Source organism: Ammospiza nelsoni, chromosome 10 (genome assembly GCF_027579445.1).
Source record: "Ammospiza nelsoni isolate bAmmNel1 chromosome 10, bAmmNel1.pri, whole genome shotgun sequence".
Lineage (NCBI taxonomy): Eukaryota > Metazoa > Chordata > Aves > Passeriformes > Passerellidae > Ammospiza > Ammospiza nelsoni.
Genome location: NC_080642.1, coordinates 18,911,797 through 18,935,357, shown reverse-complemented (window position 1 = coordinate 18,935,357; position 23,561 = coordinate 18,911,797). Strand labels below are relative to the sequence as shown.

Genomic DNA, 23,561 nt, shown 5'->3' with positions numbered 1-23,561 from the left:
TTGTTGTAACCTTTATGCCTAGCAGAAATTTTTGTACAATGCCCAGAATGTATGCTTACCTATTCATCCTTTAGTCAGGCATTCCATTGGGCTTCTGAGAGAAAGCTCCCAGAGTCATTAGAGAAGGTTGCTGTAAGTGCAGCTGCCTTTCACATCACTCTGGTCATACTGAAATGTCTGGGTTGTATTTCAAACTGATCCCAGTTTGTCTGCAGAACTGAACATGTTGTGCCTGTGAGAGAGCTTCATTTCCTTGCCTGTGCATGCTCAGTGTGGCAGGAGAGCTGCCCTGCTTTGCCACAGGCTGTGCCCCTGCTGTGATCCCAGCTCAGCTCATCACTTGGGTGGTGTTTAAATGGGATACCCAGTCAGGAGAGATCTCCTGATTTGAACGTATGCAGTCTGATGTGCTGATCCAGTCTGTAATTCTCTCTTTAGCATTCGGGAAATAGCTCAGTCCTATCAGGACATGGAACAGGAGCTTGCCCATGCTGTCAATGCCAGCTCCAAGTCTATGGACAAAGTCTACGCTAAATCCAAGTCTACAGAGGTACTGCACTCACTTGGCATCTCCCATTTTGTCCTTGCTCCAGAGCTCTTGGTTTTCCATTCTGACCAAGAGTAGGCTTTGTTAGTCTAAGACTTCTTCCTTTTGACTGCTCAGACCTGTGCACTTCCAAGCTTAACTTGTACATTAATTGCTTCCCTGCAGGGTCTGAACTGCAGCCTTGTTGTAGAGATGGTGAATAATGTCAAAGCCCTGCACAATGAGACAGAGCTGCTGCTGGCAGGCAAGATGGCACTGGTAAGGAGCACAAAGCAGGAGGAAAAAGCAGCCTCTCACTTCCTTTCCTTTCCTCCTATTGCCTTACCCTAGCATTTTGCTGGTCTTGGACTCTGTAAGTCAGTTTAGATGTTATCATCCAGGAATCATTTGCTACAGAAAATTTTGTTACATGGGTGTGCTGTGGAGCTTGGAGCTCAGAAAATATAAGAATTGTTAACTTGGTCTGGGCAGAGTACTTGCTCTGCACTTCCTTTCAGAGGAACTGCTTTGTTAGCTGGGAATTTCAAGGCGAGGGTCTGGCTGTGTGTTTTACCATGAAGCTTTTAACTCTGCCTTTCTTCTATTCCTGATCCAGCAATTAGATCCTCCACAGAAGGAGCAGCTCCAGGCAGCCCTGGCAGACATGGATCTCCAGCTGAGGAAACTGGCAGACATCCCTTGGCTGTGGCAGCTTATGGAGCCCTGTGATGAGGAGGTGAGGAGGACCAAGGCTGTTTTTCCCTAGCTGTTCTCTTTTTCCCTATTTGCCTCTGTGTGTTTGACTTCCTGTTACTGTATGACTGATATGAGAAGAAATTATTAAGAAAGAAACTTGACTCCCTAGGGCTAAAGAAAGTAATTTCCTGCCAAGATCCTTTGCGTAACATGGGATCAACTTTCTCTGCTTCCTTTTCTGTCTTGATCAGAATGAGTTCAGGATTTTCTTTTCCTTTCTTTACAAGATCATGGAGCTGAGCTTGTTGTTCTTAGTCCATTCCAGTCAGTTTATGTGTGCTTGATTTTCCCCTTCTGTTCTTGCAGAACCAGATGCTGGATTATTCTAAACGCAGCCGCAGTGGCAAATTCCGCCTGGTGACCAAGTTTAAAAAGGAGAAGAACAACAAAAATAAGGAGACTCTCAGTAGCATGGGATTGCCGGGTACCAAGTCTGCTCATTCATTGTGTCTTTTTGTCACATCAGTGTGGTCACACCACTTCCTGTTCTCTGTCACACATCCTCTCCTTCTGTTTCACCTGCATCTGCCTCTTCTTGCAGGTCTAGTCAATCTTTTTCATGTGGCAAACAGCCTATTGCTCCCTTCTGAGTCATGGTCCACCTGTACCATGCCAACATTCCTGAGCAGGAACAGGAGGTGCCCTCTGAAGAACTCTCCCCTACACTGTGCAGATTTTCATGGATATTTCAGAGGGTGCTTAGGGAAGTGAATTTGAGGATTTCGGCATTTTAAGTATAAAAATGACTGTGGGGCCCAAGTCCGCAAAACTCCAGTCTTTTCACTGCTTGTTCTCTATGATACAGTAAATGATATTTTTCTCATTGATTCACCTTCAGGCTTTAATCAAGTTTCATGTCTAATTGGCTGGGGATCAGCATCACCACAGGTGTTCCCTGACCTTTAATCCTATTGGTCAGTAGATAAAAACTGGCCACGAATCAACAAATTGCCATTCAAGACACTTTCTCTCTAAATTGGTCTAGTTGATTTTTGGTTTATGCTCTCCTTATGAAGGCTTTCTTCCAAAATTCAGAAGTATGACCTGTTCTGTTGGCTCTGGGTCCTGTCCTCTGCCATGGAGTTGTGGATACAATCTCCTGTCTGACAGGCTGATGTTCATTCACTGCCTCCCAAAACTTGGAAATTCTATTATTCTCTTATTTAGAGACTGCAAGAAGGTGGAAGTCGAAACTCTTCCTCTCTCCCTCAGACAAGGGGGAGAGAGGTTGCCATTTTGTTTACTGAGTGCAAGTGGTTGCACATAGTAATGTGCAAATTAATATGCACTGTGATTCTCCATCATATATTTTATGAATCTGTTGTTTTGTACACAGAATTTAGACAATTAATTTACTGTTCTTAAACACGGGGGTAAACTTGAAGAAAGTTATCCCTATCAAAAGATATGCCATCTCATCAAAACAAATATGCACTTCCTCCTGGCTGTATTGCAGCAGGCCTCTTCTTAAGAGAACATCTCTTACCTTTTTTTGCCCTACCTCCTTCATTTGAGATCAAAGGTTGTGCTGCCCTCCCCTTATTTAGAGGCTGTGATCCTGCTTGCCCTCCTCCTCTGGCACTGAGTGCTGTGGTGTCCTCATCTCTCCCTGTCTCCTGGGATTCTGGGTACTCAATGCACTCCTGCTTTTCCATCTCTAACAGTTCACCTCTGGGGGACGGAGGAGGTTGCGGCGTGGCTTGAGCACCTCAGTCTTTGTGAGTATAAGGATATCTTCATCCGCCATGACGTCCGGGGCTCTGAGCTCCTGCACCTTGAACGGAGGGACCTCAAGGTACTTTCACGGTCGGCTCATGAGAAATAGCCAGCTGCATCTGCATGACCTCCTGTGCTGAATGTGCTTGGAAGTGGTCTGCCTGCTGTTCATTCCAGGTGCCTTGGCAAGATGAACAGGTTCACTACAGCCTCGTTTTATTTTCTCACCGTTTTGGGTCACCTGGTTTTTAATGGCAGGGAGGTAGAGGAGCTGGTTGAGGGACCAGCTGTCCAGTTCTGCCACAGCTTCCTGGAGATGTGATACAGTCCAGCACACAGATTGCCAATAGTGTTCTTGAGAGTGTCTGATTTTAATGAGGGAAGTTTGTCTCAACTGCTGTACCATCTTTGCAAAAGGTGCTGTAATTGGGAAGATTTGGTTCTTACCATGCAGTGACTGGACAAATGGATCATCATACTTCTTTATTACAAGAAGAAGTGATTGTGCACTTTGATGAGCCTTATGGATGGAGAGAATCTTTTTTAAGAGGGCTTAGTAGCCACATTGCACAGCTTTTCATCTCCTCACCAGGAGACATTGTTTCTACTGAGAGAAATTGGAAGTGGTGGTTTGCATGTGCAAGAGACTCGTGTCTCATTCTGGTGACTTGCATAGAGCAGGAAAACAGTTTTTTTGAAGTAGTGTGTGGCATTTGTTCAATGCCCCTTGAACCTTTATTTATCATTTTTACCATCTTCCCATGGTGATGTTTGCTGTAACCTGTGTAACTGACCCCTCTGCATGTCATCCACCTACAGCCTGTGTTTGTTGCATGGTACCCAGCTATCACATGTGACTGGTTAGTTCCTCCTGCATGTTTTGGCTTCTAGATTTGGTCCTTGACATCTATGTGCTCTTCCTGTTCTCACAGCCTTTGACAGCCCAAACAATTTATGTTTCTGGCTAACAGTCCAGAGTTGTGTCTCTGCATTGCTCTGTGCCCACTCTGCATTCCTTAATAGCTTTTTGACGTGTTGGTTTGAGGCTCTGTATATAACCCTCAGGTTTGGAATTTTTCTGGTTGGTTTCCTCCTCTCTTTGTAACTGGCTGGCTAGTTTGTAACTGTTGCTTGGTCACCTTCTGGAGTTTCCTTCTGCCTTTCTCTTAGTGTAAGGTTTTCTTTTTTCTTCCAGGACCTGGGAGTGACCAAAGTGGGTCACATGAAGAGGATACTGCACGGGATCAAGGAGCTGAGCCGGAGTACTCCTGCCAGCGAGGCTTAGCCTCTGTTTTCACAGCCTGTGTCTACCATTCTCACTAACTGCACAGCAGTCACCTCACAAAGCAGATATGCTCACAACTATCTCTGCTGAACAGCCAGATTTTAGCTGTTCAGAGCTCATATCAACCAAGCATGGTGCTACTTTTTTCCTGTGGGGTTATGGCTGCATCCATTTGAGAGGCACTTCCTCTGTGGTTGGCAGAGCCTCCTGGAGAGAACTCACTCACTGTTTGAAGAGCCATGTCCTGTGTCGTGGGAAGTTCTGGTTCCAGGGACAGTGCAGGACTCCTGAGAACTGCAACACAGATACCTTTACTGGATAACTTCATCACAGTAGAATCATTCAGGGCAAAAGATGTATCGGCCAGTCTTAATTCAGGAGCATCTGACAGTCCTTTCAGATCCAAAACTTTCCTGCTCATCTCTGTGTCACACCTGTATTTAGCATATTTAAGTGGGACAAAGCCTCTCCTTTCATCTTACTATTCCCTTTTAAATGCATCTGTAGTTGTGTGTAATTTGCATCTGAAATTCGAAGCCAGTGCAGACCTCTTCCAGTGAATATCAAGTGATTCTCATTCACTCATGCTTTTGCAACAAACAGTGCATGTGCTTCAGACAGGATTTGCACCAGCTGGCAGGGCCTTCTGCTGGGCCTGCTCTCCTCTACCAGCCAGGGGCAATGGGACAACCTTTAGGTTTTCACCAAAAATGTGCTGCTGAGTCATCACAGACAATTTGTGGCAGTAAGAAAAGAAAATTCCAGAGAGCAGAATAGTTACAGGAGATCAGTTCTGACATTCCTTCTTCTGATTTCATCTTTGGGGGACCAGGTAAAAAAGAGAGTAGAGCTAATGAGCTGTTTGTCCTGCACAAGAAGGGAGGTTTAGGACAGCTTGCTTCATCCTGAGGGATGGAGCAGCATGACTGGCAATGGCCAGGTGTAGCTTCCTGCCTGTTCAGTACCACTTCTGTGGCCACAGACATGAGAGCTGTTTCTTTACTTCAGCTTGCAGTGTAGAAAACTATTTCTGTCACAAAAGATGTGATTTAAGTCTAGTACTTGTATCTTTTCACCTGTCTAGGTCTCAGTAGCTTTTCCACCTTGCTTCTGTTTCTTGCTGCCTTGCTCTTTCACTCCAGGGCGATACAAAAGATTAGAGTAGCTCAATTCTCCTGGGCTGTACCCCTAAAAGATTCCATATGCTGTCAAACATTGGGGCTTCTGTAAGAGCACTAAGAGGAGGAGGATTATTACCAAGCAAATGAGCATTATAATGAAAACTAGAACATGTAGATAAATTGCCTTTGGTACCAGCAACAGTGGAGCATGGAAAAATTAGTGCCTCTGAATCAGAGTTTCTAGATGGCTGACCTCAGTTGGGTGGCTGTTAAAGCCCAAGACCAGCATGCATAGTTACATCACCATCTTTATCACTGCATAGGGAATTTGGCGACAGTCAGTGCTGTGAAATTGAGAGACAGCAGAAATTTTTAATTACTCAGTCATTTTCTGTGTATTTTTTTTTTATTATTACAGAGTGGCATTTGTCTGACTGTGTCTGCAGACAGAAAAGTCCACATGCACAGTGGCATAAAAGATAATTTGCTGAGGACATAATTCTTTTTTTTACTTTTTAAGTAAAGGATTTTAAAGTAAAGATTTTTATCAAATTGATATCACTTCTCTAGTCTAATAACAATCAGTCAAGTCAATTTATGTAATGATTTGTCAGTTTATAAAGGCTCTGGGCTGATTTTATTTTGGCTGGGCAAACTCCATTGAATTCCCTAGTATTTCACCAAGGGTTATTGTGACTCTGCCTGTCTGTTGTAACCAGACACATTCACCCATGTGTCTCCTCACAGCCTGGTGAGTGACAGGGCTTGTGTTAAAACTCATGAGAAGGTAAAAGAAGACTAAACATGCTAGAGACATTTACAGTATAAATACTGTGGGGCCTGAGCAGGAAATATGTCCAGCCTTGCCCTGAATGTATTTCTCCTATGTATATGTTGGCAATTGCTTCCACAGCTGTATTTGTTATTTATCAGTACAGACTCCCTCTAACTATATTGAATTCCTGAGGTATCAGGTAGGTAAGAATTGCAAGCATACTGTATTGCCCCACTTGCTTGTTGAGGCACAGAGCAGCATCTGAATGGAAATGAGGAGAAGTCTCAGGAGAGCCCCAGGATGCAGCCATCCCCAGTGGTGGTGTGCAGTGACCTCACAGTGTGAGCATCCCACTGTCTATCCCAGAACTGTTTGTTTCTGGGACATCCATGTGCCTTCCAGGAGAGTGTAGCAGGGGCTGAGGCAGATGATAACCCCAGAGAAGAGGTGAGATCTCTGTTTGTTCCTATCTGCAGTGAAGGAGCTGTTCTGTGAACTTTCCCCAGCAGCCTCATAGTTAAAGATGCATAAACAATAAGCTCTTGCCTTGCATAATCCTTGAGGGATTAAATTCTTGCTTCCATAGAAACAGCTCCTCTCTACTCTTCCTGCCCAGAGCAACAGAGGAATCCAAAGAGTTTTTACATTCAGGTGCATTCCTTAATCCATGCCATATCCATCAGGACCTGATGGCCATTAGTCATTTACATGAGTGATGAGGCCTGCACAGATGCATCTTCATTTCTGTTGCTTTTTTGATCTGTGTGTCAATGCCTTCAGATCCTTTTTGTGCACATGCACATCTGTCAATGGGTTAACAGCCACTATATTCCTGTCTTACTTATCAGAGGCAGGAAGGGAGTTCTTCCTTCTTCTAAGACCTAGAAAATGGGATCCACATTTAACCTGAGTGCCTTTGGATATTTATTAAGGTTTAGATCTAAGAAACCCCAAAGGGTTGTAGTTCTGTATGTCTCACTGGGAACAATGCAGATTTCTGTTGGCAAGATTTTTGTGAATAGATGAAGACAATTTGTGTTGCATATCAGTGAGCTCTATCTGCAAAGTGGAGAGCCAGGCAGAACTCCTGGCTACTGCCTATTCTGAGTTTCTCTTCTGACATCTGATGATTTTTTGTGGGAGAAAAACTCAGGAGCAACAGTTAGTAAAAAATATGCTGCTTTGCCAAAAAGAGACTGTCCAGCAGTCTCAGGAGCACCAGCCTGAGAGAAGGTAGAACTGCACATATCACACAGGTGTTTAGTCCCTGAAGAAACACAGCTCCTGTGAAAGCCATACAGCACCTTCTGTTCACATCCCTCACCCTGGCAGTGGCTGCAGTGAGCTGGGCACAGGGTTTCTTCTGCTTGGAAGAGGCCTCAGTCTGTTCTCTCACATTCTGGCACCATCCTGGATATTTAATGGCAGATTCTGTGGAATGATGGTTGGGGCTAAGTGAGATTGTGTGCAGTGGAGACTGGAGGGAGGTTTGGCTCTTGGCAGTGCCCTGCCCTGGCTGCCCTCGGGAGGGCTGGTACAGCCTCTCTTCTGTACCTTGTGGGATGTCAGCAGGAGCCAGCACAGTGGCCAAGGGGAGCTGTGCTGCTGGGTGCCTGGAGGTGCTGGCTTGGCACCTCCAGCTCTGCTGAGGCCTTCTGTGTCAGTGCTAAATCTGCTTCTGCCCCCATATCATATGGAAAGCTTCGATCATTGTTTTAGTGTTATTTAAAAATGTGCATAATAGCGATGTGATTTATAAAACAGACTGTTTACAAGACATATTTTCTATCTTAAGATGTGTGTACTGTAAAAAAAAAAAAAAGGAAAGTATGAAAAATTATGTTTTTCTACAACTGTCAGCAGTGACTGCATGTCTGTATCATTGTCCACCGACCGTTGTTCCTCAGGGGTCTCCCCACCATTCCTGTGATCCTGTCGAAAGCATCGGGAAGCGAGTGAATCCTTGTACAGTCTTGGGAAGAAGGTTTTGTGCCTTAACAATGGGACCTGCTTCCCTCCTATTTATTTTGTTAATTTATACAGTGATTACCATGGAAATGTCTCTTGGGGTTTTTTGTACATAGTTTACTTGTTGTAAATATGTTTTTCTTGTATATAAAGTAAACGTTTCCGAGCTTCCAGTAAAGATTCTCTGTTGCTGATTTTGTTGTGAGAGGGCTGCTGTGCCCATCAAGTGGGAACCAGCTAATAAAAACCTGTGCTGTGATCAAATGGTTTTATCCTGGCTTGCATCAGAAGTTCAGAGCTTTTCCTTAGAGAGGAATGAAATGGTAAATGTAAGTGTTGTAGGCTAATTTTGTAGTGTTTTTTGGGTTGCTTTAATTGGCATGGAGTAGAAGACATCAGTTTAATTTTTTTAGCTATGTCTTGTAGTGAACAAATGATATTTTAAATGTGATGCTTCTACTGGTGCTCATCTGATCAAAGCTGTGCTGACAGCAAACCCACAGCTCAATGGGAACACTGTCAGACTCAGCAGGGCTGTGTTGGTTACCCCTCCTCAGGTGCTGTTCCTGGCCATGGTGCAGTGCCAGGATGAGATGGGAGCAGTTGTTCTCTCCTCCAGCTGTGTATTCCATTTATTGCAGGTGGTATGTACAGTGACTGGAATAATTTACAGAAATGTGGGAGAAGTGAATTTTCTTGTGAAATGTAGGAACTGAGTGTTATAAATGACACCTGTAAACTTGAAACAAAAAAATTTGGTGTGTTTGGGTGAGCAGTTCATAGAGTGGATTGTGACAAGCTTTCTCTTCTGTCTGTGCAGATTGGTGTGTTCATAAGATGCTGATAGGAAACTTCCAGCAGATTTATTTAAATTGGCAGGATGGTTGTAGAGTTCCACAGTACTGTCACAAAGTAGGTGCAAAGTAAGTTACAATGGTCATGAATATTTTCTGTGTGAAAAACGTCTTTGTATGTGATAATTAAACAGAAGTATGGAGAGAGTAGTGTATGGAACAGGAACATCATTCTGATGTTACATACTCTTGCATGATGAAAGTGGTAAAATTTTCATTTTACTATTTTTCATTGGTTACCTGGAGCCAGAATAAGGAGAAAATAAGAACTACTGTGTATATTCACACATGCATCATTCCCTGTCAGGCTCTGCTTTAAGTGGCACTACAGAAAAAATGGAAAGAAGGCAACAGCAGAGACAGAAGATACTCTTATTCCTCTGATACAGGTGAATTAATTTTGGTCTTTTTTTTATTAATGTGGCAGAAGCTAATAGCAAAAAACTGTCTGCCCCACTCAGTGTGTCCCTGAGGACTCCTGGGTGCACAGGTAATTTGCATGAAGATGCCATATCTTCAACATCATCTTCAACATCTTCAACCCTGCAGAGGGTCATTAGGCATTGGAAGGGGCTGCCCAGAGAGATATGGAGTTCCCCTTACTGGAGGTGTTCAAGGAATGACTGGATGTGGCACTCAGTGCTCTGGGTGACAAGGTGGGGATTTGGTCACAGGTTAGACTCAATGGTCTTGGAGGTTTTTTCCAACCTCAGTGATTCTGGAATTCTGCCCAGCTCACAGAGGTGCCACTGCAGACACTGTTTGCAGAGAACTTGGAGATGCTGGTTCCTACCACCTCCGATGCAAGAAAATTTCCGAAAAGGATTGGGGGTTTTCTCTAAATGCTTAGTGTTCAGAATTCAATAGAATACTTTGTTCTGATGAGAGCTAACCCAGGACACCATAAGCTGCAATTTGCTGGTACAAGCATCTGGTATCTGCTTGGGGCTGTCAGTGGGTTTAGTTCCCTTTGCTATTTTGTGGTGGAAGCTTTGATGAGAAAGCGAAATGAGAGGACTCTTATAAATTGCAATATGTGTCTCTTTTGGGTGATTGTGTGCTGTGAGAAGAGGGCAGGATCTCTCAAGAGACTGCAGCACTGGGTATGTACACTTGCACATTATATATAACCATTTTTACTCACCAGAGAATCAAAAGGAGAAAATGGTTTGAGAAAGGCTGAGTGGGTGCCTCAGCTGTTTTACTTTTCCCCTGTATGCCGGTAAATGGTCAAGCTCTCCCTGAGCACTGTTTGTTTAACAACTAAAAAGAAAGCATTTCATGACACTCCAAAGAGTAAATATCTGAAGTTATGGATTAACTAAGTTCCAGCAGAGCTCATGGAGGAAGAACAGATCACACTGATTCCCACTGAATAAAGCAGTAAGTGCTTCAAAAGTATTGTATCCTTTGAGATTTCTAAGTACAGCTTGCTTTAATGGAGCATGAAACTTGTAAAAAATGTCCAGTGACAAGGGGAGGGTGTCAGGACAGGCCAGAAGTTTTCTGGGAGAGCTGCTGATGTATTAAAGGGAACGAACAAAGCAGTCTGGAGGGACCCTAGTGAACAGCCACTCCAGAGCTGGAGTCAGAGACAGGGCACAGCAGAGCATTCAGCAGAGAAGTGGCTTTCTGAAGAGCCAGTGAGTGAGCTGGCTGAGCTGACTGGGTGGGAACTATTTGCAGCAGGGTCTTGTGTCACTCAGCAATGTGCTCTTCTTCACGCCTGCCCTCTCCTCCTCAGGTGACTCCTACTGCAGGATGTGGAAGCTCCTCACTGTGGGGCTGCTGCTGGCTGCCTGCTCTTCCTGGGGCTGCTGCACCTCAAGTAAGCATTCTTTTCAGAGATGTCCTTCAACCTTTCCTAGTCACTGCAGTTTCATTTCCTGCTCCTCTGTTAGTCAGAGGGAGTAGCTGGAATCATTCCTGTTAGGAGGGTTTGACTTCCTTTAGCAGAGGTTGACAGTGCTGGGGCCATGGCAGCTGCCTGGTCAGAGCCCTGCTGAGCCCCATGAGATGTCAGATACCACAGGGCAGAGGCTGGAGCTTGCAGCACAGCACAGACAGCCCATGGTGTCTAGGGCAGCCTCTCTTGCTGTACTGGGGAGAGGCTCTTGCTCTCCTAAGTGTCCTTTGGGAAGCACCACTAGGAGTTTTCAGCCAGCTCTTTTCTCTGCTTCTGCTCTCACCTTTTTGCTTGCAGTATTTTACAGCAGTAAAGATGCAAACCAAGTCCTGAGAATCCAGAAGAGGTCAAACGCTTTCCTGGAGGAGCTCAAGGCAGGCTCTGTGGAGCGTGAGTGTGTTGAAGAGCGCTGTGACTTTGAGGAGGCCAGTGAGATATTTGAAACCAAGGAAGAAACAGTAAGTTGGTTTGTTTTTAAAGATAAGATAACTTAGCCAATCAATGATTTTCTTAAAATATTGCAATCCAGGGCACAGGAGATCATGCTGTCAGTTCTGAACACGGATCTTTCCTGACTCCTCAGGTGTAGGCAAGGTTTAGAGTGTCCCTGTGTTACAGTGATTGTCAGGTTACCCCTCTCTGGGCCACAAAGTTTGGCTACTCAAGCATGTCCCACCTGACTCACCTGGTGAGGTTTGGGTCCTAGACCGTTAATTCCAATCCTTGCTTTGACGCCACTGCCTATTCTTGCTGCTACTAAGTTTTTCCCAGTCTTTCCAGTCTTTCCCCTTTGTTGTCCATTCATCAGTCCTGGCTGCTTTTCAGTGTATCTCCCAGGTCTCCCAGTTATGCGTGACAAACATTTCTCTTATCACTACGTTCTTTCTCTCCTTCTCCAAACTCCTATTTTGAGTTGGACACTATATTTACTGTCTGCTGATTCCTGCCCCTTTCTACACTCCGTTGTTGTGTGGGGTTGTACTCCCTGTTGCTGTTTTTAGCAGAGTAGGCTCAAAGCATAGGATTACCCAGTCCTTGCTGTCCCTCAGATCCCAGAGGAGAGAGGGGCTGTCCTTGGAATGCCCATGTTTTGTCTAACTGGGCTCAAGTGAGCTCAGGTGACCTACCTGGTAGAAAGTGCCAAGAAAATAGCCTGCAAGCAGAGCAGGGGAGCCTGTGCTTAGTACAGACAGTACAGGGGAATCACTGGCTGGTTTTCTTGGTTTATAGTGCCAGTCACTGCACTGCCAAGAAGAATGAGACCGATGTTACTGACCCAAGTGCTGTGTCCTGTTGGCCAAGACCACAAAACACTTAAAATCCCTCACTTGTGAAAAATGGTTTTCTTGCTGTAATACAAGTTTTATTTCTCCACAGCTAAATTTTTGGAGCAAGTATGTAGGTAAGTAAAGACTTTGCTAATCACTTCTCCATGCTTCCTCAGGAGTTACTAGTACTCAGCCTTCCTCCTGCCATGTGTCATATACTGATTCAAATTCTCATTCTCTCTCATAAGGGATGTGCAGAGGATGTTTTCCTGTTCTATCATACAAGCAACCTTCCTAAAACACTTGAGGTGCACCTGTACCTATCATCAGTCATCTTCCCAGAGTTAAGGAATTGGTGAATTGCTTTGATGCTCTAACCATGCCTGATGTGGTCCAGCAGTAACCTGCTGCTATCCTGCCTGCTTCAGGCTTTACTCTTTGCTCCCCTTCTGCCCACTCCACTCACTCTGCAGATGTAATTGAGAACCCAAACAGATGGCCCTGCCTCTGGCCAAGTGCCACAGAGGTGTCACCATTAAGTGCCAGAAACATGGCTGATACTTGGAAGTCTTGGGAGGGTCTGTTCATGTTGTTGTTTGATCTGTGAGCTCTGTATGGTTCAGCAACTGAGTTTTCCTACCTCTGTTTCAGATGGAGATCAGTGTAAACCAAATCCTTGTTCCAATGGGACCTGCAAGGACAGTATTGGAAAATTTTCCTGCATCTGTAACAAAGGCTGGGAGGGGGTTTTGTGCAGTTATGGTAACACTGCATTTAATCCACTATAAAATAACATCCTTTGTGACAGGGATTTCTGTGTGATAGGGATGGACACTTCAGTTATTGCATGGCATATTCTTTCTTTATACTTTCTTTACTAAAGTGGTTTCTCTCTTGCTTCTTGATGAGGTAAGAAGTTTATCTGTGCTTATCTAAAGCAAAATTAACTTTGTATTGCCATAGGATAATTTTAAAGGTATGAGATATCTAAATTTTGGACAATATTGGAAATAACTCTGTGAAGCAGGGGTTTGCTTTAGAATTGAGAATCATGGTGGGGTTTTTAAATACAGGGGAAAACCCAATCCACTGCAAATATTTTATTACTGTGACAGTTCCTTCCTTGAACAAAAGCTGGATACCATATTTAGGGATGAGCTTTGTATGTCACATATCATCAACAGCTTTCACTGTGGGACTTGGCACATAGTGACAGGGCATTTTCTGTTCTCCAGTCTACAGTAATCTGTTTCCTCCATCTCCCCTCTCCCTAACTCTGGATCTAGGTCTGTTTGCTGTCTAGAGCCCTGTGTGTCATTGAAGCCCACAACTGTCATTCCAAATCCATTGACAGCTGTTACCCACTTGAAGCACGATGTCACTTTGCCACCTTACCTTTCTGTGACTCTGACTTCCCAGCTCCATCTCTCTCTTGCTGTTTGTTTTCCCACAGAGGTCAAATACAGCAACTGTTCCATGGACAACGGGGGCTGTGAACATTTCTGCAGGGAGGACCCTGCTGAGCAGCATCGCTTGTGCAGCTGTGCATCGGGGTATCAGCTCAAGGATGACCACACCACGTGTGAGCCTGTAGGTAAGAGCAGGGTGTTTGTAGTGCAGCTTTGGCAGAGGATTATTCAGACTGATGTAAAAGAGTTTTAGGGGAGATTTGTCTGCAGGGCACTTTGTACTCATTTTCAAAACATCTGTTCCCTGAAGAGTAACTCTGCCTGCATTTCCCAGCTCCATACCCACTTTATGGCCATTTATCCATGTGTGTCTCAGGGAGACATAAAAGGGAATCAGGAGACTGCCTCCTCTGCCAAGCACTGAGGGACTTCCATGAAGCCTCTGAACAATATTGCCTAGGTTAGACAGAAGAAGTCCTCTAAAAAGAGGATTGGGTGACCTGGACTTTGCTAGTGAATTCTCTGCCTCTCCTGCAGTGGAGTTCCCCTGTGGAAGAGTGAAGTCAGACTACATTGAAGCCAAAGCAGACTTCAATATTCGGCTCATTGATGGAACAGTTGGAAGAAGGGGAGGCAGCCCTTGGCAGGTAAAGAGAAAGGGATTCTTTGCCACAAATAGCTCAGGCTCTTCCTGAACTGCTCTGCCTCCCTCTCTGCTCCAGAAGGGCTCTTGCCTTGTTACTGATGGTGTCGTATGAAGTTAAGATTCCCTTTGCTTTTTCAAAAGCATCCCAAAGGTTGGAGTAGCAGGAAAAAATAATTTAGTATCTGTGAGGATTCTTGACCTTGTTCCTGTTGCTAAATTTTTGACCTTACTGTGCCAACACCGTCAAGAGAGAGGATGGCGATGGCACTCACAGCAACTGCTCTGTTGCTCCATCCTGGGGAACTCATGGTGTGTGATATGTGCAACAGCCTTCCAGTGGGAGGTGATCTTCCTGCCTTTTCTTATAAGCCTTGTCTGTCATAAATTCAAGTTAGCAGGCTTAATCAGCAAAATACGCCATGACAGGTTGGCTTGTCACAAAGAAAAGGGAGACCTCACAGATCTTACCATGGAACTAATGAATGCAAATAATTAGGGCCTGGTTCCCTTTGGTATTAAAGGGCCTTTTACACCATGTGAGCTGCAGCCTGAGATGATGCATGGTATCTGGTGTGGGACACACCCCTCATTTGTGCTCTGTATTTTAAAGCTTTGGGTACAAAGTGCTTCTTTGCAGTGACCAGCATCACCCCATGCTGATTTGGATGAAGCCAGCCCTCATTCAGGAAGGACATTCAGAACTTTTTTGTAGGTATTTCACAAAGACTCTATTTATAGGGCTTTTGTCCCCCTGTAGAGCTTTGGCTTCAGTGAATATGACATGCTTTGGTGCTTGCTAAGTCTGGGTATTTGGCAGCACCCAAGAAGAATGAGTACTGTGAGCTGTGCTCCATGCAGTGTCACACTTCCCTTGTCTTGTTTCAGATTATGCTGCAAAATACCAAAGGGATGTTTCTGTGTGGGGGTGTTCTCATCCATCCATCTTGGGTCCTAACAGCAGCACACTGCCTTGAGGAACACAAGGGGTTCAAAGTTAAACTTGGTATGGAAAATCACCTGTCCCTGTGTTTTTTAAATATAACTGTTTATTTCTTAACATTTGTCATCTCAGGGAAAAGACTGGCAAGTTCTGAAGACAAAAGTCCTTGGCTGTAGGAGTGGTCTGTCTATGCACTATTTAATATGCACCTTAGCTTAAAACAAAGTTTAGTAAAAATCTGATTTCATTTGAGCTATTTGAGCCTTACTCTGGAAGCGAGCTGATGTCTACTGAGCACTGCTGCTGGTCTGTAAAGTAGAAAGTCTTGGTCTCTTCTACCTGTGTTTTTCTGATGATGAAAATATTTAAGACCATCCCAATATTGAAAAAAAGTCTTGATCCCAGAAGGAGAATGTCACAGGGTCTCTTCCTGCCTTTTAATGTATTTAAACACTGTTACTTAAGAATGTTTCACTGGAGAGGTGCTGCAGAATGACAACACTGCCTTTACCTGCTCTGCTGCCCTGGAGCATGACACAGTGTCACTATGTCAAGTAAGCACTTCTCCTGAATTAACAAAGGTAATTAGTGTTTCATTCACACTTAGATTTTTTTGACATTTTTTTCTATCTAGCATTGGTGCTGATGCATAACAGTTCAACTGCTTGCTTTCCATTAGTGAAAGGATAGATTATTCCCAGTATTTGTGGAGTCCTGCCAATATATTGTCTGTGTATATAGCCTTAAAAATTAGTATCTGTGTGCATGTTCCATACACACTGTGGATGTGCCAGATGCTAGAGAGCAGAGACAATAAGTTTATGTACATCCAGCATAAAGAATGAATTGAAAAGTGTGTGATGTAGCCTTGGGTCCTCTTAGTGCCAGAATATTCACCTTTTCACAGAAACACATCTGTCACCACAAAAACAGTTATCATCAGAAAACTCTGGAGACATCTGTGAGCGATGAGGAGGAGAGTTCTGGGTGAAAACATTGCCCTGTGCATGTGGACAGCCAGGAAAGTGTTGGTACTGAGCCTGCACAGGTGCTACTCAACCTGTGTCTGTCAGGCTGGGATACTGCACATCCTTCTGGACTTGTCTCACTGCAGCTTGCCATCCACAGGGGCAACTGCAGGGGAAACTTGCATCTGAGTTTACACTTAGCTTGAGGAGAAGTCTTGTAGCAGCACTCATGTGGCTTTTTCGTGTCTGAAATAGAAAGTTAGTTCTCAGAGTAGCTGAAGTTTTGGAAGATGGATTTGAGTGTAACACAATGTTCCTGTTTGTGACTCTTGTTCCTGCATCACCAGCCTAAGAGCATCCAGAAGTGTGTTCAGAACTCCAAGAAGATTGAACAGTTAGGTGGATGTAATGATTAAATTCAAAATCATGTTTCTGCCTTCACAGTTAATACTTTTGTGCCAGCAGCAAGATTATGATGGTCCTTATTGTGTAGAAGGAACTTGATGCATTTCCACAGCCTCTGGGTTCAGTACCTCCAGGTGTACATCCAGGATTTTTGGAATTTAAAACTCTGGGGGTGGATAACTGACCAGAAGTCAGAGTGTCCCCCTGGGGGTGAGGGAGTCTGTCACTGCAGGGCAGAAGGTGTCACCCAGTGGTTGGTGGGTGCCTCAGGATGGAGACAGCTGGTGGCTGTGCTGGTGTACAGAGTGTGTGGCCCCACAGCAGGCGTGTTCCTGCACAGCCACTCTGCCTCCCTCAGAGGAGATGGTCTGATAGTGCTTGAGTCCAGAGGTATTTCTGAGGCCTAAAGCAGAGTTTGTATCTGTGAAGGCAGGAATAAAGCCCTGCCAGCCAGCCCCCAGCCACACTGGCTTCAGGCTGCCTCAGGGTGCCGTGGACACTGTCACTGCAAAGAGATTGTGATGGGAGAGAAAAACTGATTTGTGATTGTTGCTCAGTACTAGCAAATCCATCAGGGGCTGGTGCCACTCAGCACAAGACATCAGAGCAGGTTCAGCTGTCTGCTCTGGCCACATGTGAACTGTCCATTGTCTGTCTGCAGAGGAGCAAGGAGAGAGACTCAGAAATAAATGGTCGGGAAGACCAAGATCCAAAACTGGGATTAAGAGATCTTTTGAGAATATATTTCTGTAACTACTGTGGTTTGTAAGTCCCTGTGGTTGGAGACTCTCCTTACAGTAAAAAACTTGCAAGATCTCCTTGACAGCCTGCCAGAAAACCTAGCCCTGCCTTTCCTATTGCAGTGTATCACAAATGCCTTCATTTCTGGCCCTTTTCAATGTAGATTGTTGCTTGCTGTTCCATAACTGCTTGGCCCATGAAGTAGCCATGATCATGTAGCACAAATAGCAACTGAGGAATCTTCAGCACTGAAAAATTCCTTAAAATACAGATGTAAGATTTCAGAAAGGAATAATCTTTCCTGTCAGTCAACTTTATCTTACAAATGCTGACATTCAGCCATTCAGGCCCTGGCTATGCGGTGTAAAGCTCATATCCTGTTGTTAATGTCCTGTTTTGTGGTGTGCTTGCTCTCCCAGCTTTGAATGCAGGCTCCAAGGTGGTTGTGTTCCTCCTGACTCACACTGCACAAGTGTACTGAAATATGAACACCACAGGGCAATTTGGTTTTTCAGCTGATGACCAGAGCTTTAGTGCTGTAGAGGTATTCATGATTTCTGTAAATATGAAAAGTTTAGAGATTTGTCCACCTGTTAAGAACACTGTTAACTTAGTACACAAATAGTTGTATTACAAGAGAAGTAAAAACATGGAGTGCAGTCCTAATACCCGGTGTATTCCAGATGCTTTGGTCTTCACAGTAAAGGAAGCTTTGACAGCATCTGCCATCTTGTTTGCTCTTCCAGGTAAATTCCGTTTCCGTCCTGAGGCAGATGAGCAAACCATTTGGGTTGATAAATGGGTGACCCACGAAAATTACACCAAGACGACCTCAGATAATGACATAGCCATGCTGCACTTGGCTGAGCACGTGATGTATTACAAATACGCCCTCCCCATCTGCCTTCCCACCCGCAACCTGGCGGAACAGGAGCTGATGAGGAGCGGGAAGCAGGCGGTGGTGACGGGCTGGGGCGCCATGAGCGAGCCTAACCACACCTACGCCACTTTCCTCAGGTACATCCAGATCCCCATCGTGCCCCGCAATGAGTGCGCCCAGGCCATGCACTCCCAGCTCTCTGACAACATGCTGTGTGCTGGGAGCCTGGGGGACAGGAAGGACTCCTGCCATGGGGACAGTGGCGGCCCCATGTTCACTAGGTACAAGGATACTTGGTTTTTGGTAGGGCTGGTCAGCTGGGGTGAAGGCTGTGGAAGAAAGGGGAAATTTGGAGTCTACACCAAAGTTAGTCAGTACCTTGAGTGGATCCAGCACCACATAGATAAGTCAGCTCCTTTGAAGGGTTAATTCTGATCCAGAGTCTGGAATGTTGTGACTCTGTGCTAGTGACAGTATACACTATAATGTACTGTCAGATCTTCAGTATTAAATATTGAGTATGTGTTAACCTTGTGTGCTGTCTTCCTTGGTATCTATTTTTTTTTCTCATTTACATTGGTTTGTTGCAGGTTGTGTTGTTTATTTGTGGCATGGTCCTACTTTAGCCTTACAGGCAAGAAAATATGCTCTGTTAGCCGAGATGCTGTCCATACAGCATCTACATTGTAGAAAATAAGGTTGTCCATGGTCAGACAACTCCATAATATCAGCTGTGTAAAATGTCTGAAGTGGTTGGGGTGAAGACAGGAGGGAACACAGAAAAGTGTTTTGCAAATAACCCTAGAGATGCAGTTCTGTCATTTCAGCTGTACTGCAGGGATTACCCACAGTAACTCTTTTGGTTTGCTTGGTATTTGTATGATTTTTCTTTCAACCCAGTGAAATTTTTATTACATCATTACATCCTCCAGTTCTTCACACCTTACTCCAGTGTTCACAGATTGTTGAGTCAGCAGGTAGCTGGAACTTACCTGTGTTTTCCATTCTTTTCACACTTGATGCCAGATTTTACCCTCCCAAACTTCTTTAAAAGAGAATGGGAACTCTCTTTAGTGTTATTCCCAAAACACCAAACAAACACCAAAACAAAAACAAACAAAACCCAAAACAAAACAAACCCCACTTTAATTCCAAGCTTTTGCAGGCTCTATTTATCATGAAGTCTGTAATTCTCTTCTAATTAACAAGTAAGCAAACACTTCTGTTCATTCCTTTTCTGGTGGATGCAATGGGCTGCAGGCTGTGTTAGCATTGCTGATGCTTTTACTGAAAAATCCATGTTTGTTTGTGCCTCTGTGTGTGTATCCAGTTAGTCCATAGGAAGTAGCAATAGTCCAAGGAGGTTTAATATCACAATTTCTACTTGTTTGTAATCTTAGTACTTGAGACTTGTTAAACATAATTAGTCTTGTAGAAAGAAAAAGGAAAACTGTCTCTGCTGTAGTGATGTGTTTCCAGCATCTCGATGGGCGTGGATGCATGTTTGGATCAGTGAAGAACTTCAGTCTGCTCTTGTGACAAGATTGTTAAACCAAAAACCCCCGGGTATAATGAAATTTTGTTAGACTTTGTAAGAAATTTAATATGATATCAGCAAGGAGGCTTAATACCTCTTAAATTTGTTCCTTCAGAAGCTGCCTCTGTATTAATTACCCAAGTGAGGATTTTGAATCATGCACTGAAGAAGTAGCAGTCTAGCCAAGGGCTTCTGTGTCGCTGGCTCTGTCTCTCTCCTCTCCTCCTCTTTTTGCCTTGAGACACGATTTAGGGATGGACAAATGTTAAAGAATAATGCTTTAAACAGCAGCCTTCCCAGCAGGCCTGCACTGGGAAGTGGGAACCTGTAACACTGACTTGCACAAATGTGTTCAAAGCCAGTAAAACACAGATCTGAGTAACAGCAGAAATTGTAATGTTGGAGTGGCAGTGGCTGTGACAGGGCCATATTTGCCTGCCTGCAGGTGATTGCTGCGAATCCTCCTGCACACTCCCAGATCTGCATATTTCAGCAGAGGTTTACAGAGCAGCTTGTGTATTTTCCAAATGGATTGGTCTTACTTGCTGGAAGGTGATGGAATGTCAGAAATATGCTCTCAAAATTTCCATATTTTCCTGAATAAATTTGTTGTAAAAGGTGGCTTTTATTACTGAAGGATATTTCTAAAGACCTTTTGATTCTCTTTTTAATGCACCTGTGTATATGTGTGGAAACACACATGCAATTTTCTTCTGGTTTTGATTTTCCAATGTGTTTCATAGAATCCAGGTTCTCTCTCCTCTGTCAATATTTGTGATGGGTTAATGATCAAGCTCTTGACCTCATGGCTGTTCCTGCTGTGCATCCAAATCTCTTTTCTGTCTTCCTCTAAAAAACTAAAGAAAAAAAGTGAGTATAATTGCATGGTTCTGTGTAGGTGAACTCACTCTGGATCCTGTTTTTTTGAAAACATGCTGCAGTAAGCAGAGGGGTACGTGCTGCTGAATCCTGGTAAATCATTCAGCGTGGGAAGGTAATGCCAAGAAATCCCAACTTCTCTCTGTGCCTGTCACTCCCAAGTACGTGGTGGTTGGTGCCTGGTGTGGATGATTTTACTTGCCAAGACCATCAGGAATTGCACAGTGCCTGCTGGGACTGCTGGAGCTCCTGGCTGGTTGTGCATCTGCCCCTGGCACAAGAGCCAGCACAGCTGTGACTGGGCTGTGGCTGGGAGTGGCACCTGCTCCCCTGGAGTCTGGCCCCTGCACTCCTGTGCTCCCCTGGCTTTTCCACAGGGACTCTGGCTCAGGACCTGCACCACAGCCTGATGTTGAACATCACGATGTCAGAGCTGTTCCTGAGCTCTTACTGGAAAGTTCAATACCACCCTTGGACAGGAACAGCACTGTTGAGTTCAACGTGACACCACATATCCTAAGCTCAGGTCTTTGTTTCTGTCATTCTTCCCTCCAGCACCGTTTCCCTGTGGCCTGATCAAAGCAGGTGGGCTCTGGATGAACAGCAGCTGGGGCTGGAATGGCTCTGCAGAGGCCAATGGGAGCACAGGGATGTTGTGCCCAAGTGGATTGGGAGCACAGAGGGCACAGTTAGACAGACAGAGCTGGAACCTGGTGATGCTGGGGAAAAGGAGACTTTAAAGGATGCTTTTGGACAGAGTGTGAGCACAAAGGTTGATAGTTGGACAAATGGGGATGGCAGGAGATGGTTTCAGCTGGAACAAAACTCAGGTGGGCTCTGTGACCCAGAAACCACTGTGGGACAGTGCTGCAGTGTAGGGAGATAGAATATAAGAAAACAAAGATGGTGTAGAAAGTAATCTTACCCCTAAGGAGTTGCAGCTGGGCCAATTATCAAAGATTAGGAGCAGGCCTGGCTTTTACAGGCCACAGCTGTAAGCAATGAGAAGAAGATGCTATAAAAGAGTGGGGTGGCTGGGTGAGAAGGGAGCTGGAGTCAGTGGCTGCTTTGTGAAGAAGAAAGAGTCAGAGCTCTGAAGAGATGCCCATGAGAAACACCAAGAAGGTATGAAACCTTTGTGATAGGAGACAGCAGTATGGAACCCCTGCCATAAGATGACAACACTGCAGGACAAGAACTGGCTGTCCCCGAGCACCCCGAGGCCATGGAGGAGACACCAGGCCTGGCAGGCCCAAGGTGAGCAGGGCAAGGGCCCTGCAGGACAGAACGAGACCACAGCACCTGCAGCCAGGCAGGAAGGAAATGGGGGAAATGTAACAGGGAAAACCAGTGACGGGAGGGCTCTGGCCGGAAGGGAACAGGGGCTGTTCAACCTGGGACTGGGGAGGTGGTTTAGACACACCTCAGCCCACCCCTCAAGCCACCCAGACAAGCATCAGCTCTGCTTTGGAGCACTGTGACTCCAGGGTAACAGGAGGAGCACTGTGTCATTGTGGACATTGCCCCTGGCAGGTAATAGTTCCAGTCTCACCATAAACACACCTGAATGCTTTCTTACTTTATCATCACTGGGTCTGTCAGGAGGAGCAGAGTTCATCAAGCCATTATAAAGTTATTTTTTCAGGTCAGGAGCAATAGAACCACATGTATTGCTCAGTCTTCTGCCAGGCTTTTTGATAATAGGGACCTTAAATACCTTTATCAGTCATCCCGTATCTTGCTTTTGGATTGGAATGTTAATAAGTCTGTCAGATCATCTGTGCTTTCAGGTTGTGTCTGCACGTCCCTGGGAAAGCCAGGCTTTGCCTCCTTTTGGAAGGCTGGTAATTTTTACAAGGCAAGTTCCAGGGCCACCTGAGGTTCCTTAGAATACTGAGGTAAGGGAGGTAAAACTGAGGGCTCAAAGGTGAAGGCAAGAGCATGTGGCAAGCAAGGACAACTGAAGTGTTTGTTTCCATTGTCTTGTTTTGGATTTTAAAATTGTGGTTTGGGGCACTTTTTGTGCATGTCTGTATTTGTTACTAATTTTTACTCTGTTGTAGCTGGTCAGTGTCCTAGTGCTGTGTGGGGGATTGTGCATAGAAATTCTCATCTAAAAAACCCTCATGTTACCCTCAGTCTGTTTTACCCCTCTTAGGATGTAGAAGTAACCCTCATAAACAGTAGGACTGGACTGTAGCACCAGAGCTACAAAAAAACTGGGGGATGAAAAAAAGAATCACTTTTAACCCCTGAACCTCCCAGGCCAAACAGACTCTGGCTCAACACAGTTCAATTATTTTTCACAGTGTTTCATCTGCCACTATGGCAGTAAAGAATGTCCTGGCTATCCAGAAATTAATTAAAACTAAAAAACCCCCAAACCCTAAGCCCCTGAAGGGCTCAGCATGCTAAACACAGCTGAGGTGGTTACTGCATTATACACATACCTGGAGAAAGCAGGAGCAGAGGTCTTAGTGCCCCAGCCAGCACAGCTCTGTTACTGTCATTCCCTCCACTCTCACAGGGGCAAATTCAACATGTGACCCCGACACAAACTTGCAAACTCTCCATGACCAGTGCCAGCAGTAAGTCAGCCAACGCCAGGATCCCCAGAATTACAGACTACTCATTACAAAACTCTGCTCCTGCAGCACAAAGGTGACTTTTCTTAATGAAAAAATGACAAATGCCAATTACCTGTGCAAGACTCCTCTTATTGGAGGGAAGCTCAGCAGAGACAGCCATTTTCAGAGATAGAGGCAAAGAAGCCACAGAGTACCAGATGTTATTCTACTGTCAGTCTGTAGCAGCAGGAACAAAGAAACAGCATAAATCTCTCTAACATAAGAATGTTCTCCTTCCCACTGGTAAAACAGACTTTTGCAAACTCACTGGTAAGCCACAGTGACATTTTAGCTGGAAGCTGCTGGAATTTTTAGTGCTCAATCTGTTTGCTTTCTTTTTACATTAGTCTTCAT

At 44.8% G+C, this 23,561-nt stretch overlaps 2 protein-coding genes across 5 annotated transcripts in view; both read left to right on the top strand.

Annotated features, from left to right (window-relative positions):
* DGKD (diacylglycerol kinase delta) overlaps positions 1-8,411 on the top strand; it is a 59,704-nt gene extending 51,293 nt beyond the window's left edge. For 3 of the 4 annotated variants that reach the window (XM_059479104.1, XM_059479101.1, XM_059479102.1), the window contains exons 25-30: positions 439-550; positions 713-805; positions 1,143-1,262; positions 1,589-1,706; positions 2,947-3,077; positions 4,194-8,411. In XM_059479104.1, coding sequence (XP_059335087.1) covers positions 439-550; positions 713-805; positions 1,143-1,262; positions 1,589-1,706; positions 2,947-3,077; positions 4,194-4,283 — 664 coding nt within the window. In that variant the 3' untranslated portion in view covers positions 4,284-8,411. The remainder of the gene's footprint in view (positions 1-438; positions 551-712; positions 806-1,142; positions 1,263-1,588; positions 1,707-2,946; positions 3,078-4,193) is intronic. The other variant, XM_059479103.1, reaches the window with a different exon arrangement.
* Positions 8,412-10,332: 1,921 nt separating this feature from the next.
* PROC (protein C, inactivator of coagulation factors Va and VIIIa) lies at positions 10,333-18,693 on the top strand. The gene is made up of 9 exons (XM_059479301.1): positions 10,333-10,384; positions 10,746-10,829; positions 11,205-11,365; positions 12,285-12,309; positions 12,827-12,937; positions 13,629-13,769; positions 14,122-14,231; positions 15,116-15,233; positions 18,031-18,693. The coding sequence occupies exons 2-9, from the start codon at positions 10,763-10,765 to the stop codon at positions 18,591-18,593; spliced, it is 1,296 nt and encodes a 431-aa protein (XP_059335284.1). The 5' UTR covers positions 10,333-10,384; positions 10,746-10,762; the 3' UTR covers positions 18,594-18,693.
* The last annotated feature ends 4,868 nt before the right edge of the window (positions 18,694-23,561 follow it).